Raw genomic sequence first — 16832 nt, 5'->3', positions numbered from 1 at the left:
GCCCGGCAGCCCACAGGGCTGGAGGGGGGCAGAGGGGTCAGCTGGGCTTTGCCAGGTACCAGCCCCAGTCCTGCATCACTGACTGAGCAGGGCAAGTCTGGGCCCTGGGTTTCACTGCCCTGCAACATCTGTACACACCTTTGGAACAAACAAAAATGGAACCACTTTGGAACTACTCTGGATGCTTCAAATTTTCTATATCTCGTTGTTATAACCCATGAATTTCTGTCTTTACCCACACTGTGTGTGCAGCTGTTACTCACCCTTTGTGGCTGCTGTGCAAAGTTACAAGCTGGCTTTTAGCAACCTCCTGCTTCTCTTACAAACGAGTTCAGTGACAGATTCTGTTCCTTCCATCTTGTTCCTCCTTCACTTCTTTAAAGGGCTGGAGGGCTGAAAATATCCCTTCTTGGCTGGAGGCTGGGTAACTTCTGTAAAATAAAAGCACAACAAAACTTTTGAAATTCCTACCTGCTATACAAACACAACCTCAATCTGCGCAACTTCCCTGTCTGACATGTCCCTGTAGTTTTGCAATGAAGCAGGATTGCAGCTAATTTGCTTCCACACTTGTGTTTGTAGTTAATTGGATTGTGTGAAAGACTCACTGGGAATTGGGCACATGGTTACTGAGGGCTCAAACCTCCAGGTCATCCCTGCTCAGTGCCACTCTCCAGCTGGACCAGAAACCTCTGACGTGTTATCTGCCACCACAGCAAGTTCTCCCCTAGGTAAAATTCCAATTAATTGCCTGAAAGTCCTCTTGCATTGTCCAAATCCGGAACAAGTGCATGTATTTTGCTTTTGCTTTTTAAGGGTTTTTTTTATGTCTAAACTAGTCCTCACAGCTGCCCCCAGTAAGGTAACTGGTACTTCCTCCTGGTGCCACTGGTCACAACTCCAGCGCAGTGCCAGGGCGTTGTGAGTCACACGTGTTGGACTTACAACCTCCAATAGGAAAAAAATGTTTTATGAAATGTAATCTTTTAAATAAGCACTCTTAAACCAACAAGTCCCTTGCTAATTTGTTCCAATAGTTACTCACCCTCATTGTAACCAGCATGTGCCTCTTTTCCACTTGGAGTTGTCCATGCTCAGCTCCCACTTTTGTTCCTTCTTCCTTTGCCTGCCAAATACAAAACCTTTCAGTACCCAGGCTCTTCCCCCTGAATGTGGTTGCATAGAAATAAAGAAACCTGTTGGTCTTGTCCATGAGCTGAAGAGACAGGGCTGGGTTAAGTCTCTCCCTATAAAAAATTTTCTCAAGGATTTCCATAATACTTGTGGCTCAGACCCTCCATTTTTGACAGCAGAATGACACTGGGATTTGTCTCCCTTCTGCCCAGAAGGTTCTTATTCCTCTGTTTGTACCCTTAGAGACTGGCTTAAGCCTTTTGGCTGCAGATGGGCTGGGTTTAGACCTCACAGAATCCCAGAATGGTTTGGCTTGGAAGGGACATTGAGATCATCCAGTCCCATGCCCTGCCATGGGCAGGGACACCTTCCACTAGACCAGGTTGCTCCAAGCCCTGTTCAATCTGGCCAAGAACAGCTAATTCTGGACTCTGAGAGTCCCAAGACCTGGCCCTCAGAGGAGCTGAACACCTGCAGTTCCCCCAATGTCACCAAAGATTTGGGGGATTTAACATCTCGTAAAGAATTAAAAAAAAGGCCTCTCTCCAGTTCACATCTTACAATCTGTCTCCCAAAACACCAGCCCCAAGTGAGGCAGCAGGAGGCCACAATCCAGGACTTGGGAAGAGGCCTGGGACTGACACAGCTGGTCCCCTCCCGCCCACCAGGATCCAAAATCCCCCTCAGCTCATCGCACTGGGATATTTAGGATTTGACAAAGCACCAAGCTCTGAAGCTGAATGCTTCCCTCCTTGATTAGCACATTTCAGCACAAAATCTCCAGGAGATCTCCCTACCTCTGATTAGCACAGACACAGCCGGGGAGAAAGGAGAAGCTGCTGGTCACCAGTTCCTAGGCTTTAATTAGCTGTGTTATTCCCAAGGGATTACTGTACCAGCCAAGCTCTGCAGCAGCCAAGAACCAATTATATCCAAGTGCCTCCTCTCTTTAACAGGGGGTAAAGATGCGTCGGGGCACATTTAATGTGCAGCATTAATACGTTGCTCTTTCACAAGCTTTCCCTGTTTGGAAGAATCCCAGCATTTTCTTGTTCAGCAACTTCATTCTTTCAAACCTGTGCAAGGCTGTAACTGCTGGGGAGTCCCTGCTGTCAGGGGGCCCTGGGCAGCCCTTGGCTGCAGAGGCACTGGGAGTTGTGGCATTAAGGCAGAGTCATCACCACCTACCCTGACAAAGATTAAAGGAACGAAATCAACTGAAAACTAAAATAAACCACCTTTTTCCTGATTCTGCATGTTCAGTAGGAATCCCCCAGGTGGAAACCATCTGCAGCTCCAGCTCCAGCCTGGAGTCCCGAGAACTGCACCTTTCTCGCCCGCCAGTTCTGAAGAGGACAATTTACAAATCCAGCATTCCCTAAGCGGACACAGCAGAAATGGATTTGCCTTTCCCAGCATGGCTGGGAGCAGTGCTCTGGTCCTGACTCCCAGGACTGCCTGCCTGGCATCCATTGGCTCCGGGCAGTGATTGAGTGGGTGCTGGTCTCTGGGAGCACAAGTGGGGCCCCCACAGCTGCCCAGGGACCTGACACCCCCCCCCAGCCACAGCACAGGAGACTGGCAGGATCCAGGCATGAGCTGTGCCTGTTCCTCTGGGATAAGCACACACAGGCCACAGGATTTTCTGTTTCTACCTCTGGTGTGTGAACTGCAGCCTGTCCCTGGCAGAGCCCTGAGTGTGGCCGGTGCTCCTGGACAACACCCTCCCTGCAGACACATCAGGGAAGAGCAAGGTCAGGAAGAGAGATGTCAGGAAGAGGGGGGAAGTGTTATCTAGTCTGGGCGGTGGCTGCTGGAATAGCTTCCTAAATGTATTCCTGAGTGCTGCTGGCAAGTGCCCAGCGATGCAGCAGGTCCCTGGAGAGGTTGGGGGGGCTGGGAGCTCAGCTCACCTAATTGCATTTGTCATATTTCCATGAGCTCGTTTGGCTGTGACCCTCCATCGTGGGGCTGTTCTCTGTCTGAGGAAGGAAGCATTGCAGTATTTGGGAACTTTGGGAAAGGAGGAGGCTAGAAGCTCACAGATTTACTGCTTATGGCTCCAGCCCTGACCTGCGCTTGAAGTGACAGTTCTTGCTGTGCCCCAATGCACATGTCCCTGCTCCAAGCTGGAATGCAACTGGAGCCAGGGAACCTGCAGCCAGCAGCAGGTTTTCTAAGCCAAGATGCAGCTGATGGCTCCTGATTTGATTTTGCAGTGTTAATGCAGAGGTGTGTGAGGTCTGGCCACCCCAGTCCTACTCTCACAGCTCATCCCAAGTATTGTCTTTTTAAAGGCAAACAGAGCAAAGAGAGTGTATCACAGAAGGATTATCTGCATCCATCTGAGCAGTATTAGTATTTCTGGGATCTTACCCTTAGCATGGTCCAGTATCACCCCTGTACACACTGGAGCCCCCAGCCCCTTCCTCTGACAGCTCAGAGTCTTCAGTGTTTGGCTGAGCCCTCCAGCAGGCACAGCCTCACTTTAATATTTAATGACCAAGACAACCACACTTGCAAATTCCATTCCCAAAGCTCAGCTGAAAATCTGGATTTCAAAATTAGAACTACCCCTCCTGGGGCATGGAATATTTACCCCAAATTCAGCACAAGCCAAAAACATCTGCAGGGGTGTCCGGTCTGCACAATGTGGAGCACCCACGGCTTGTGCTCCAAACCCAGCAAGGGAGGAAGAACAAAGACCACAGAAGAAAAGCAGAACCATGAAAACCAGGTACGGAATATGAATAAAACCCACTGTATGAACCAGCAAACAACAAGATCCTTTTCCTACTGCCAGCCTGCACTCCCTGCAGAACACGTGGCCTCCGCGTTCCCGGCACCGACAGGGAGAATGACAAATCCACTGCAACAACTTGAGCAAGGACGAGTGAGGAAAAGAAATTATGGCAGTGAGTGGTGGTTGATGCCAAGGCCACATGCACAGGGTTTGTTTCTTCCCTGGCCCCTCCCTGCGCTTGGCCCTGGCACTGCTTCACTTGGAGCAGAGGGATGAGCTCTTCCCAAAACCCTCAGGGTCTCTGAGCACCACGGGTGCTCCTCATAGTGCTCAACCACAGCTCACACGTCCAAGAACCATCCCAGGCGGGGGCATTCCCAGCTTTCCATAAAGTGCTAAAGCAGGAGAAGGGCCTCTCCATGCAAACCTCAGCAGCCCCTGACAGTTTCACCAGTCCTGGAGGACACGCGAGGCCGGAGATGATCCCAGGGAGCACAAAGGGAGTGGGGGGGGTCCCTTCTGTGATTCCCTCAACCACAGCTGAGGCCTCAGGCCCAGCAGCCTCACACATAATGCCTCAAAATAACAAGTGTGACAGTGCCTGAATTCACATCTCTGTCACTGACCCACAATTTCCTTCAGAAATGGGCCTGTTGGTCTCCCCTCAAAAGATCTAAACTCTCAGTACAGATCCCTCACACTTCAGCTGGGAATCTCTCCAAACCTCCCACGCCAGAGCCGCTCCAGGCACTTTTGCCCTCATTAAGCGTCACCCTTTTGATGCTCCGGGGCAGCAGCGAACACTATTAGCGGGGCATTGTGTGGGCTTGGCTTCACCACTGAAGGCTGGGTCACCTTTATCCTTTTGCCACCGAACCACTGGAGTGAAGATTAATCCAGGGAGTAATTGCAGAGCTCTGAAATCTGCCTGGCCAACCTCTCCTGGGCTCCCCAGCAAACCCAGCAGCCTCCACATCGCTGCTGCCAACACCAGTCACAAAGGAAAAGCCATTAGTGAGCAATTACACTGCAGCAGGATTTCCCCTCCACCACAGCCTAATGAGGATCACCAATTCAAGAGGAACTGCTGCAAGGATGAATGAATAATGAGAGAGAGGGGATGGGAGTTTCTGTAATCCCGACAGAATAAGAAACAACCTTGTGAAGGAAAAGAAAAACATATGCTGGAGCTCTGCTCCGAGCTACAGCCAGATGTGGGTGTTTTTCACAGTGACAGGAGGCACCAGTGGGTTTCAAATGCACCCCAGAGGCCCAGAGCCAAGCCAAGTCCCTACAGGCACTGTCCTCCTACACCAGCACTTCACTCCAGAAGTTAATTCGATTTGGGGGGAAACCTTCTGACTATTGACAACAGGTCACTGCAACAAAACACCTCCCAGCAGGGTCAGTGCTCTGTGTCATCCACAGCTCCTGGCAGGCTGTGCCAGAAAGAAATTGCTTCCCTGAAATAAGAACACCCTAAAAACCAAGTTTACTCGAGCAGTGTATTTTTTGTTTAACCCAGGAGCTCAACTCAAATTATATTGTCTTTCTTTACAGTAACAAAAACGCAAGTGGAACAAAATGTGTATAAATGCTGCCTTCTATTTAATGGGACAGTGGAATTCTACAAAGTCTGACATTTAATAAAATCATGGAATCATTATGACTGGAAAAGACCTTTAGGATCATCAAGTCCCGCCATCAACCCAACACTATCAGATATTTTGAAGAAATGCTGGTGTGTCCCTCCTTCGGCCACAGTGCCGAGATGGAGCTCTGGAACAGGAATTACCTGCTCCAGCACCACCTGCTCCAGGGTAGCATGGCAGAGAAACACAGCTCAGGGCAAGGTAATTCCTCCCTGGATGGAGAAATACCCTGTTACACTTACCTGAGAAGGCCAGACTTGTCTGAAACTGAGAGCAATCCGTAAAAACCAGCCCAAGGACCGCGTGTGCCAGGGCAGGAACCCCTTCTCGTGGCATCCCCCTCCTCCTCCACCTGGGATATGACCTGGGCTGCACCTCGGTCACAGCAATGGAACAGAGCCAGCAGGGCTTCTTTGGATCTGTCTTTACCACATACAATCATCTTTCCTTGCTAAGTACAATTTTTTCTATTGCTTGTGGGAATCTTCCAATTGGCTGAGCATGACTTGGGATCTTTTAGCCACTGTGGTCAAAGGAGACTCGTCCACATGATGGACTTCCAGCATGGACCAGCAACCTCAGTTTAATCATTGTTTAACCCAGAAAAACCACTTTTAACATAAATTAAAGGCTTTGGCATCAATGACTAATAAAGCAAGAAAGTTAAGACATCAAAACATTATTTCCCTTTAAAAGAGCACTGAAAAAAATCAAGGCTTTATTTGAATAAATGTTACACAACATTCTTTATCATTTACTTCTCAGCAAACCTTAAAGGGTGAATCATATTTTCCTCATTCAAGTCTACAAAATGAAAGAGGCATAGTGACCATTCAATATACAGACAAGAAGGTAGCACGGAGCAAAGCTTAAATATTAAGCAACTAAAGCAAAAAAGTGAAAAGCAATACATTACTGTAATTCTCTATCATTAGAATATCCCTGACAATTTCATTTCCAAATGAAAATCTGGTTTCAAACGCAATGGCTGCGATTCTTGCTGTGAAAACCAACACAGACACATCAGCTACCTTGTCTATTTGATGCTATTTCTATATACCCATATTCTCCAATGCAGACCTGCATCTCTCTCAAGTGAATTTCTTCTATTTCAGCTGCTGTGCCCAAGTGCTCCCGGAGGGGAGGAAACGAGAGCCCTGGTGAGATCAGGTGTCACACAGACAGGCACTACTGGCTTCCACTTACAACACCAATCACTTCTCCGTCCAATGTGCAATACCCCTGCTGGGACAGTCCTGGGCCTTTTTCCTGAGCAGAAACTGGTTTGTGCCATGTTTGGTGGCTTCTTTTCTGTTTGGTTTTTGTGGGGGTGGGTAAAAATGTAATTGATTAGGCCAAGGCCCCCTTTCCTTGTCAATCCAGTCGGGGTTGGGTCTCTGGAGGTGAAAGGCTGGCACATACCCGGCACCAAATCTCCCCTTTCCTCATGCCACGTCTTATTTTTTCAGCTGCAGCCAAATCTCAGGCCTTGAACAGGAACAGAACCTGATCCTCTTCAACTGGTGAAAAGGAAAAGCACTGTAGGAGAAACATTTACCTCAAATTAAAAAACAAATTTATGGTTTATGATGAAATTATTATGAAAAATGGTACACTTTGAACCTACTGTACAGCATTATGCAGCCAGTTTTTAAAAGGTAGGTAGTGAGTACCCAATTTCTGGATTTGTAAATAAAGAATTTACCTCTGAAAAGCAGAAACTGAACCAGCTTGAGGCAAGAGCTGACACACACTCAGTGTGTGGATGCCTGCTGGGCCTGCCGGGGATTTGGGTGCCTGTCCCAGCCTCTCACTTTCCCCTCTCCGATGGTTTAACAAGTATAAACCTGTTGCCAATGATAGAGTTATCTTAACTTCAAATTCCATGTGATTAATTCAGGCTCCAGACACAAAGAAACTGTCTTTGTGCTGACCCAGAGGCCTCTCAGAAAGGTCTCTCTGGTTTTAAACGATCAAGACAAAGACACTTTATTTTCTCCAATTGAATCAGGATATTAGTAAGGAGGAAAAGAGTTTACTACAAGTCTTTTCATCTCTATAGAAACAAAAATTTGACTTTTAGTAGATTATGTGCACATTTTCATTTCTTCAAAACAAATATTTATTTTCCCAGGTTACACAATAAACCCCCTGCTAAGAACTTTAGAGAAATGATTCTGCCGAGACAGTGTGCACACAATGGAAATAATTAGTGACAAATAAATTAATATTTAATAACTCAAGATTTCAGCAGCGTGTCCAGCATTCCCAAGCTCCACTGAAGTAAGCCTTACCAAAGACATTTGGGGGAGGGGAATAAAATGGATAAAACCCACTGGGTTTCTTTTTTTGATTTACAGCTTTTCAAAGAAGTCAACGCAACTCAGATCAACAACCATCAGAAACACTAATAAAACCTTTGCTCTCTACTAGTTACCTATCTGAAAAATATTTATGTCAAAAGGAAAAAATAACCCATGATCTGAAATAGAAATGCCATCCCATTTAATCACTCTCCATTCATGTTTCCCATCCTGTTTTAGGATTATAAGCTGCTCTCTGCCTCGTAGCCCCTCTCAACGTTATTCCACAATCCTCAATTCCCTAAGTGTTAAAATAGCATAAATAAAATGCAACCATATTCACACAGAAGGAGCTTTCCCATAAAACAGAGATCCATGGAGTTTGTGGTCACTGTCCTTTCCATCAGCTCTATGGGAAATGTTGGTCTCAAATAGCAGGACTGTTCATATTTCACAATACAACTGGGTTTGGACATGCTTTGATCACAGATCACAGCTCTGCTAACACCTGCACTAAATACTAACTAAGCCTCAGAGAATGGAAAATTGCAATGCTAAAGTCAAGAATTAAAAGAAAAAAGTTCAAAAGTTACAGTCAACTTCCCAGGCAATTGGCTCCGTCACTGGCACCTCTCAAAACATACAAACGTGACTGTCACATTACAAAAACCCCAGTTATCTGCAGTGAGTCTTCATACTAAGAATTCAAGTGGTTCCTTGCATGTAAGTGTCATATAGTCTTTAATAATTTCATGCGTCATTTATTGCAAAAAAGTTTTATAAAATATTTCCTAACATCTTTTTAAACTTTAAGGAAAATGTACATTAGGTACAGGTGCCCTAACAGGGTGTGAGGGGGAGCTTTAACATCTTTACCCCCTTTCCCCTTCAAAAAATGTTTACTACTTGGTGAAGATTTCAGAGGAAAAATAGGACAACTCAGTCTCAGATTTCTTTCAGTCCTGATGAGCTGGTGCTCTTCGTGGCAGTGTAGTGAGGTTCCATAAAAACAGCGGATGATTAGTGTCTCTGAGCTGAAAAGGGGAGAGAAAGGGAAAATGGTTAAATGTCTTCCAGTACATATTGCAAAAGTAGGTAAAGCAAAATCTGAGGTGGCCAGAAAAGTTACTGGTTCACCTGCTTTGTGCATTGTGTGCAGAAGACAAAAAAATAGATTTACATTATCACCAGACATACACAAGTGAACAAACTCCTCCGTTGGCTGGAGTTTGGGGGGGAGCGACCGTACCAATCTGTGTTAAATCTCACCCCGTTTCAGCATCCAGAGAGAATTCCAATTGTAAAGACATTTAAAGACAGCTCAGGAGGGAGGGAGATTAATTCACCAAATCTATACATTGATGTTTAGTTCACAACACAAAGCTAAACCTGACTCTGCAGTGCCCTGCCAGATCCAAGTGCGTGTGGGAGCACTGAAGTATAAACCTGATAACAGTGTTTCTTTTCCATGATTGCTTATGTTTTCCCATTTACTCTACAGAACTGGAATAAATGATGACAAAGCAGATGGGAACAGTCCAATTATCATGTATTGCATGAGACCACCACCAGTCAGCCACCACTTCTCACTGGGAGAGTGGAGAGGCCCTGGCACAGGTTACCCAGAGAAGCTGTGGCTGCCCCATCCCTGGAAGTGTCCAAGGCCAGGTTGGATGGGGCTTGGAGCAACCTGGGATAGTGGAAGGTGTCCCTGCCCATGGTTGAGGGATGGAGTAAGATGGGCTTTAAGATCCCTCCCAATCCAAACCAATCTGATTTTATGAAGATTACACTCCTCAGATATAATAACTAAAAACCAAGCTGCCTGTGTGCAGTTTCGTGTCTTGTTCTCCTGGTATTGGGGAGGGACATTTCTTACCCTGCAGATATTCCTGGTGGGAGCCACATGGAGCAGGGACTGGCGACCCAGAGACCAACAGGTGCAAAGAGCAGAATTCCCACAAAAGCTGGAGAGCCCCTGGGTCCTCACAGACTGTGCTGCTGCACTTGCAAAGCTGCTGGTGTCAGCTCAGGATCTGTCACTAAATTCCCTGACCTTTGTGAATGCAGCACATTGTCTGTTTTATCAATCAGTCCGTGGGGTCATTCACTCCATCATGTAATCCTGGGTTTGTAGGGCAGTGACAGCTAAGCCTGACTCTGTGGGCACAGCTATGCCGTGATGTACAATGAGCTCACAGCAGTCTGGACTCTGGTTTGAAGCAGTTTCATTCAATTGCTGGAGACAGAATCACAGAATCATTAAGGCTGGAAAAGACCTCCAAGATCATCGAGTCCAACCTGTGACTGATCCCCACCTTTTCAACCAGACCAGAGCACTGAGTGCCACATCCTGTCGTTCCTTGAACAACTCCAGGGATGGAGACTCCACCACCTTCCTGGGCCGCCCCTTCCAATGCCTGACAAACCTTTCAGTGAAGAAATTCTTCCTGATGTCCAACCTGAACCTGCCCTGTCACAGCTTGAGGCCATTTCCTCTTGTCCTGTTCCTTGTTCCCTGGGAGCAGAGCCCGACCCCCACCTGGCTCCACCCTCCTGTCAGGGGGTTGGAAAGAGTGAGAATGTCCCTCCTGAGCCTCCTTTTCTCCAGGCTGAGCCCCCTCAGCTGCTCCTCATAGGACTGACTCTCCAGACCCTTCCCTGTGGAATCATCATAAGAACAACCTTCAGGAATAGAGGCAAAAATATGTGTGTCAGGACAAGCCCCAACATGACTTACAGCCTTTCCCCGGCGATGTCCCACTGAACTCATTTCACAGCCACTTCCCTGGGAGCCAGCACTGGAACTGGGATTCTGATTTTTTAATATGAAAATTTTCTCAATCCTGTGTATCTACTGCTGTCCAAAGAGAAGCACTGTCTTTGAAAGTATTAGCTTTTCTCTCCAAAGGAAAAGCAGAAGGACAACAGGCAGCCCTGAAGAGGGAGAAAGGGCAGCCCAGAGGGACAAGGGAAGCAAAAATAGCAGCACGTCCCCATCACATCCTGTGAGGAAAACAGAGCTGACAGTCATGAGCCCAATTTAAATAGTTACAGTAACACCTATGTATCTTTCTATGGGACTAATGCTGTGTTTGCATCAAAACTATGGAACAGAAGAAGCACCACCTGCTATTTCAGTGCTACAGATTCCATTTGTAACCAGTGGAGAGGAGTTAAACCAGGCTTCTCTTTCAGATAACGAGCTACTAAAAGCAACCAGAACTGTTGCATTCTTTTACAGCCCCAGACAACCTTCAACAGCCTCAACTACAAGGAAAACCAAGAGCAGCAACACATTCTTTCGTGGACATGCCTAATTCCCTGAAATATAAATATATAACACAGCATCAAGAATTTCTAAAATGTGGCCAAACCCAGTTTTTTTTCATATAAATGTATCAGAAGAGATTATCCCTAAATTCCTCAGCACTTGAGAAATCTCAAGGAAAAAGGTTTGGGGTTTTTTTTCATTAACTGAACTTCTAACTAAACTAACTAAAATTCTTTGAAAAATCCAGTTTTCATGGATTTAGTTCTTTTTCACCAGAGCTACTAATTACCAAAACTGGCACCACATGCTTTAAAGTCCTGAACCACTGCAGAGGTACAATTAAAGAGGAGTGTTTCCTAAAGCCAAACAAACCCCCTACATGTTGCTAAATAAAAAATGATGCAAAATTAGCACTTAAGTAAATATTTGCTCAGAATTGTATCTCCTCACTTTGCTGACAAAGCCAGTACCCTCTTTCCCTTTTTTTGCACATGTTAAAAGAAGGCAAGGACAATTCTGTCACCTGAATTGTGCTGTGCTTTATTACAGAATCTCTTAGTACCAGTAACAAGCTCGTGAGCACCAGTTTGCCTTCCAAATCACAGATCCACAGCACATGCCTGGCATGTATGAGGATATTTCCTATTCATATGGTATATTTGACATCAAAACCATCACTAAGGGAATATGAAAACTGACTTAGATCTATTTCTTTAAAAAACAACCTAATTTAAAGTTGCTCTGTTATATAAATTCCATCATCCAAGCAGGAGTTTGCACAGAGGCCCCTGGCAGGAGGTGCAGTGCAGGTTTCCTGCATGGGGAAGCTCAGACTCCAATTTACATTACACCAAGTGTGATTCCTGCAGGACTGTGATCAGGACAGGGCACAATCCTTCATTATAGGCATAATTCTACAAAGATTCTGTTTTTCCAAAACCAGGATTGCTAATGACAGGGTCACACAGATCGCCTGTTTTCTCCCATTCTGAAATGCTGGCTGCATTTAGCCTGTTCCTGACAGAGCTTAGCCTGATCCATTGTTTTTGAAAACCTGGAATTACAGAAACAGCACTCAGGGTTTCACTACAACAAATGCAATAAATATTCTAGTGCTTAATTTTAACTCCCTGTCTTATTTTTAGTAATATTCCCCGTTCCAGCCGCGACTCACCATAAGTGTGTTTTCCCTCTGCACCGATCCCACAGGTATTTACACACCTGGAATATTCTCAGTTCCCAGCGTCCCCTCTTCCTCCTCTGGATTGAGGAATGAAATTACTGGTATAGAAACTGAATTACAGTTGTTCAAAATATGTTTGGTTCTGATTTGGGAAATAACTTGTCAAACACAGCCCAAATAAATCCCACGGATCCGTTTGTCTTCACACACTGAATGAGCAAAGCCCGAATTTAAACTCGCTCCAGGGGATCCTGATTTGTTCCCTGAGCCAACTCCTACCTGCAGACTGCTGTTAACATTATCCCCTCGGGCCATGGCAGGAAGTGAAGATCAAAGATGACACATCCCATCGGCACAAGCACAGAAGTCACAGTTCCCAGCCCTGGGTAGGTTACTCCACACACACGACCCTGAGCTATCAAAAAACATCCATTTTCCAGCTCCTGCTATTCCTACCCCACACCAAGAACACCAATTGCTTTTTCTTGGGGAAAACATCGAGCTGTGGATCCGAGTTCCCTTCAGCAATTAGTACCTGGCACTAAGGTAGCAGTGCTGCTCCAGGAGTCATCCCAAACTGCCCAATCTGGGAGCAACAACAAAGCTGTGCAGGGAAAAAGCATGACAAGCCAGTCATCAATTTACTGTCACCACAGCCGTGCCTGGGAACTGCTATTTTGCCTTGTGTTCACACTGGGGCAGTTTTGTCACAGTTAAATTTAAGGAAAAAAAACAATAAATTAATTTAAATTGCAGTCTGGATTGGTATCCATATCCCAGGTATTACAGGAGACTGAAATGTATGAGTACATCATAGGATGTGTATCCTGCTATCAGGATCTAACAATTAAAACCAAATACTTAGAGATATTTCTGACTAAGGGAGGAATTGCTTCTGTTTGGTAAAACCCATCTACATTATCATGAACAGTTCTTGCCACTGAGGTCAGAAACAGGTGAGTTCAGACTAGAACAAGTGCCTAGAAATGCCAGGAGGATGAGCAGAGAAAAGCCACTTTACAGAGGGATCTTATTTATCTAAACAGCCACACTATAAATGCACTGACAGGGTGACACTGTGGGAGGGATCTATTTAAACTAAAATACAAAGCTGTAACAGGGAACAGCAGCTGAGGGGGTTTAAATATTCACTAGGAATTTACCATCATAATTGCTAAGGACATGGATCATAACAGAGGTTCTTGCCTTTAGGGATTAGGAATAATTTGAAGGTGAATATTACATTCCCATCTCACAAGTCTGGATCTCATGGATCTTTAGGTGACTTGCAGCTACAGAAGTTCCCAGTGTTACAGGCCTGTGATCCCTGACCACTCCAGCCATTTCAGAAGCTTTGTTAGTTACGTAAAACTTTCCTTTTTCAAATGGTCATAGCCATTTTACCAAATGGATTATGACACAACACACTGCCATCCCTTCAACCATGAGCTCACTCCACTTACCTTCCAGCTCAGTCTGTACCTACAGATCAGTGTAGTGATCCCACAGCACTGACTGAATTTGATCATTCCCGTAGGCATTTACTGGAATACAATTATAATGAAAAAGATGGACTGAAATAGCCTTTCCCTGATTATCAGTCTCCTCCTTTCCAGAACTCCTCAGCCAAGGAGGCAAGCTCTATTTTTTCACTGTACTTCACAGAACAGGCATAAGGACAGATGATAATACTGAGAAGCAAGTACTGAGACTTATTTTCCAAAATGCATGTTATTATTCTACTCTGACAGCTTAGAGGACACGAATGGAAATCAGTTTCAGGATTTAAGAGAGTTAACTAGAACCAAGCCTAAGGCTAGCAATGCAAAAAAGCAACTCTTAGCTCTTCCTCACTTGTGCTATTCTTAATCCTAATCACATTTAGAAACTACTTGGAAAAAAATATTTTACAACATACTCTGAAAAAGAAAAGCCTTTTCAGCCTTGCACAGACCTAAATCACCCCCACTAAACCTCCCTCCCGGGGAGGGAGTTGGTGGTTCTGTAGGTTTCAAACTAAACATCATCAGAGATTATTATCTCATTGAAGTGTTGACATAAAATTACAACTCTAATTAGAAAAATAACAAATATTTGTTCAATTTCCTGCATGACTCCACTTCAGAGACATACAAGCATCGCCCATTGCTTCCAGCTTCACTCCTGAAGCGCTCACACCTTCAAACACTCCTGGGAAAGGAAATCTGTCTAAGTTTCAGAATAACTACTCTCTCCCAAAGCATTTTAACTGAAGCTAAAGATCTTCAGAAGAACAGAAGTCTTGTACTAGGAACTCATCACCCCCTGTCACATTTTCCCCCTAAATTGAAAGGCCATACATATTCAACAGCTCCACTGAGGAATTTCATTAAGTCAAAAAGGCATCATGTGCAATTTATTCTATTAAGCTGATAGAAAAGTAACAGTCGCCCTTTCTACTGCTGTTTGCCTTCTGAAGGCAGAATCATGGAATCATTTAGTTGGAAAAGACCTCCAAGATCATCAAGTCCAACCTGTGACTGATCCCCACCTTGTCAACCAGACCAGAGCACTGAGTGTCACGTCCAGTTGTTCCCTGAACACCTCCAGGGATGGGGACTTCACCACCTTCCTGGGCAGCCCCTTTCAATACCTGACCATCTTTTCCAGGAGGAAATTCTTCCTGATGTTCAGCCTGAACCTCCCCTGGCACAGCCTGAGGCTGTTTGTACCCATTACTTCTTCACACAGATGCCCTATCCCAGCACGGGGCAGCTCCTGGCGGGAATTATGGATAAGTTATTGATAAGTCACTTAAAGCATCACTCCAACTCAGAACTGTGTCCCAGCTCCAGGAGCAGCATTCCACAGTGGACACTGCTGTGAGCACACAGGCACATAAAAGTGGGGTTTTTTTTCACAGTTTGTAGCTAAACCAGCATGTTTTGTCTAAGCCTTCAAGGTTCCATCTCACCTGCCACAACCACAGTCACGAACTGCAACCAGGCTTTACATTAAACCCAACGCCTCATTCCCTGGAAATTCTGTTACCTCACAGGATTTGCTAATTTGGAGTGAGAGGAAAATCATGGATGAGTATGAAGAGGATATTTTCAACCTAACGTAACATGATGTTGTAAAAAAAGGTAATTATTTTCCAACAAAACAAATCTATTTGTTTTGATACCTGTTAAGTCTGAAGCAACACAGCACGTTCCCTATAAAACTTAAGAAAGACTACTTAAAACGGATCAAGTACAAATCAAAGCTGACTCATTAAATGCCTTTCATAAACAGTTCTTTTGAACACAAAACAATCTAAAGAAAGCCCTCTCATGCCTATTGCTACCCCAGTGAACACCTGAGCAAACTTTGCCTATGTAAGCTCTTAGTGCTATTCTAATTTTATATAAATTAAGAGGTAAGAGTACAAAGCTTCCAGGTCTTCTAAAGACAAAATAACAATATCAATATTGATTTCACCACTACTGGCTCAGAACAGCTAAATTAAAACCAGTTCACTTGAGCTTCTAAACCTCAAGGAACTGGTGTAGACATCTGACCCACCTTGCATGGGCTCTTGATCCAAAAAGCAGTTTGCTTTAAAAACAAAATACGGCTTCTTTACTTAAATAAACTGTTTCTGTTTGCAGGAGAGAATACATAAAAGTGAAACAGATCTTTTTTTTTCCAATTTTTTTTTGACATTATGAAATCTATTGTGTGTTTATCACATTCAAAAAGCATTGACCAGTGGGGTTTTTTGGGAACTGTTAGAATGCCAAGGTAGATTTGGAAGCTTAATTAGTACCTAATGACTGTCACCTTGAGGAAAATTTGAACAGTCATGAGTTTAACACTTTAGACTTCCAATAGTTCTGTGGGCACAACAGAATAATTAAAAAAGGTAAAAAGAAAATGAATAATTTGGGAAGACCAGACAGTATCATTAACATATGAAATTAAAAATATTTAAGGGTTTGATGATTAAATCCTAACCCCCATTTTCATGTCCGTTTAAAATCTAATTTCAGCCTAAGCTTAAATTTTTACATCTGTCATGATTGCCTACATGGGCAGTTATGGAAAAACCAGGATGAAAACTGCTTTGGGATGAAGGGTGGGAGACTCTTCAGGAGGCTGAGGCAGGAGCAGGTTGGAGGAGAGACAGGAATTCACATGGTCAGATAAGGACCAGAACTCAAAGAAAAAAAAAGTCAAGTCAGTTGCATGAAAATGCCCCAATATCGAGCAAAAAACATGCAAGAAAAGCTGAGGTGGCCATGGAGAGTGGGTCTGACTGGGCTGGAAAGATGGAAAACTGAAAACATTTCCCTACTGTACAAGTGACCTTATCCACAGTCTCTGTCCAAACAAATGGACCAAAAGCTAATTAAGGGAGAAATTTGATAAACTTTACAGAAAGCCCTCTACAGAGCTGGTTCTGAAACAAAAGGGACAGATAATTGCCCAATCTCCAAATTAAGACTGAAATATACCAATACTATTTACATCAAGCAGTTATCTTTAAGAATGCATGAAAAAGGACAATTTACTTTTTTAA

General features: G+C 44.6%; 1 protein-coding gene across 4 annotated transcripts in view; it reads right to left on the bottom strand.

Moving 5' to 3' along the window:
* Window positions 1-267: 267 nt before the first annotated feature.
* The window catches only part of PWWP2A (PWWP domain containing 2A), a 32265-nt gene continuing 15700 nt past the window's right edge, over window positions 268-16832 (bottom strand). For 2 of the 4 annotated variants that reach the window (XM_027682305.1, XM_027682309.1), the window contains exon 3: window positions 6212-8866. Coding sequence is in view for 2 of the 4 variants with exons in the window: in XM_027682309.1 (XP_027538110.1) it covers window positions 8853-8866 (14 nt within the window). In the remaining 2 variants the exon portion in view is untranslated. Of the gene's footprint in view, window positions 432-1045; window positions 1127-6211; window positions 8867-16832 lie in introns of those variants that run through there. The other 2 variants (XM_027682308.1, XM_027682307.1) reach the window with 2 other exon arrangements.

Source organism: Neopelma chrysocephalum, unplaced genomic scaffold (genome assembly GCF_003984885.1).
Source record: "Neopelma chrysocephalum unplaced genomic scaffold, ASM398488v2 Primary Assembly neopelma1_63, whole genome shotgun sequence".
Lineage (NCBI taxonomy): Eukaryota > Metazoa > Chordata > Aves > Passeriformes > Pipridae > Neopelma > Neopelma chrysocephalum.
The sequence above is the reverse complement of the archived record's forward strand: the minus strand, read 5'-3'. Positions and strand labels throughout refer to the sequence as shown.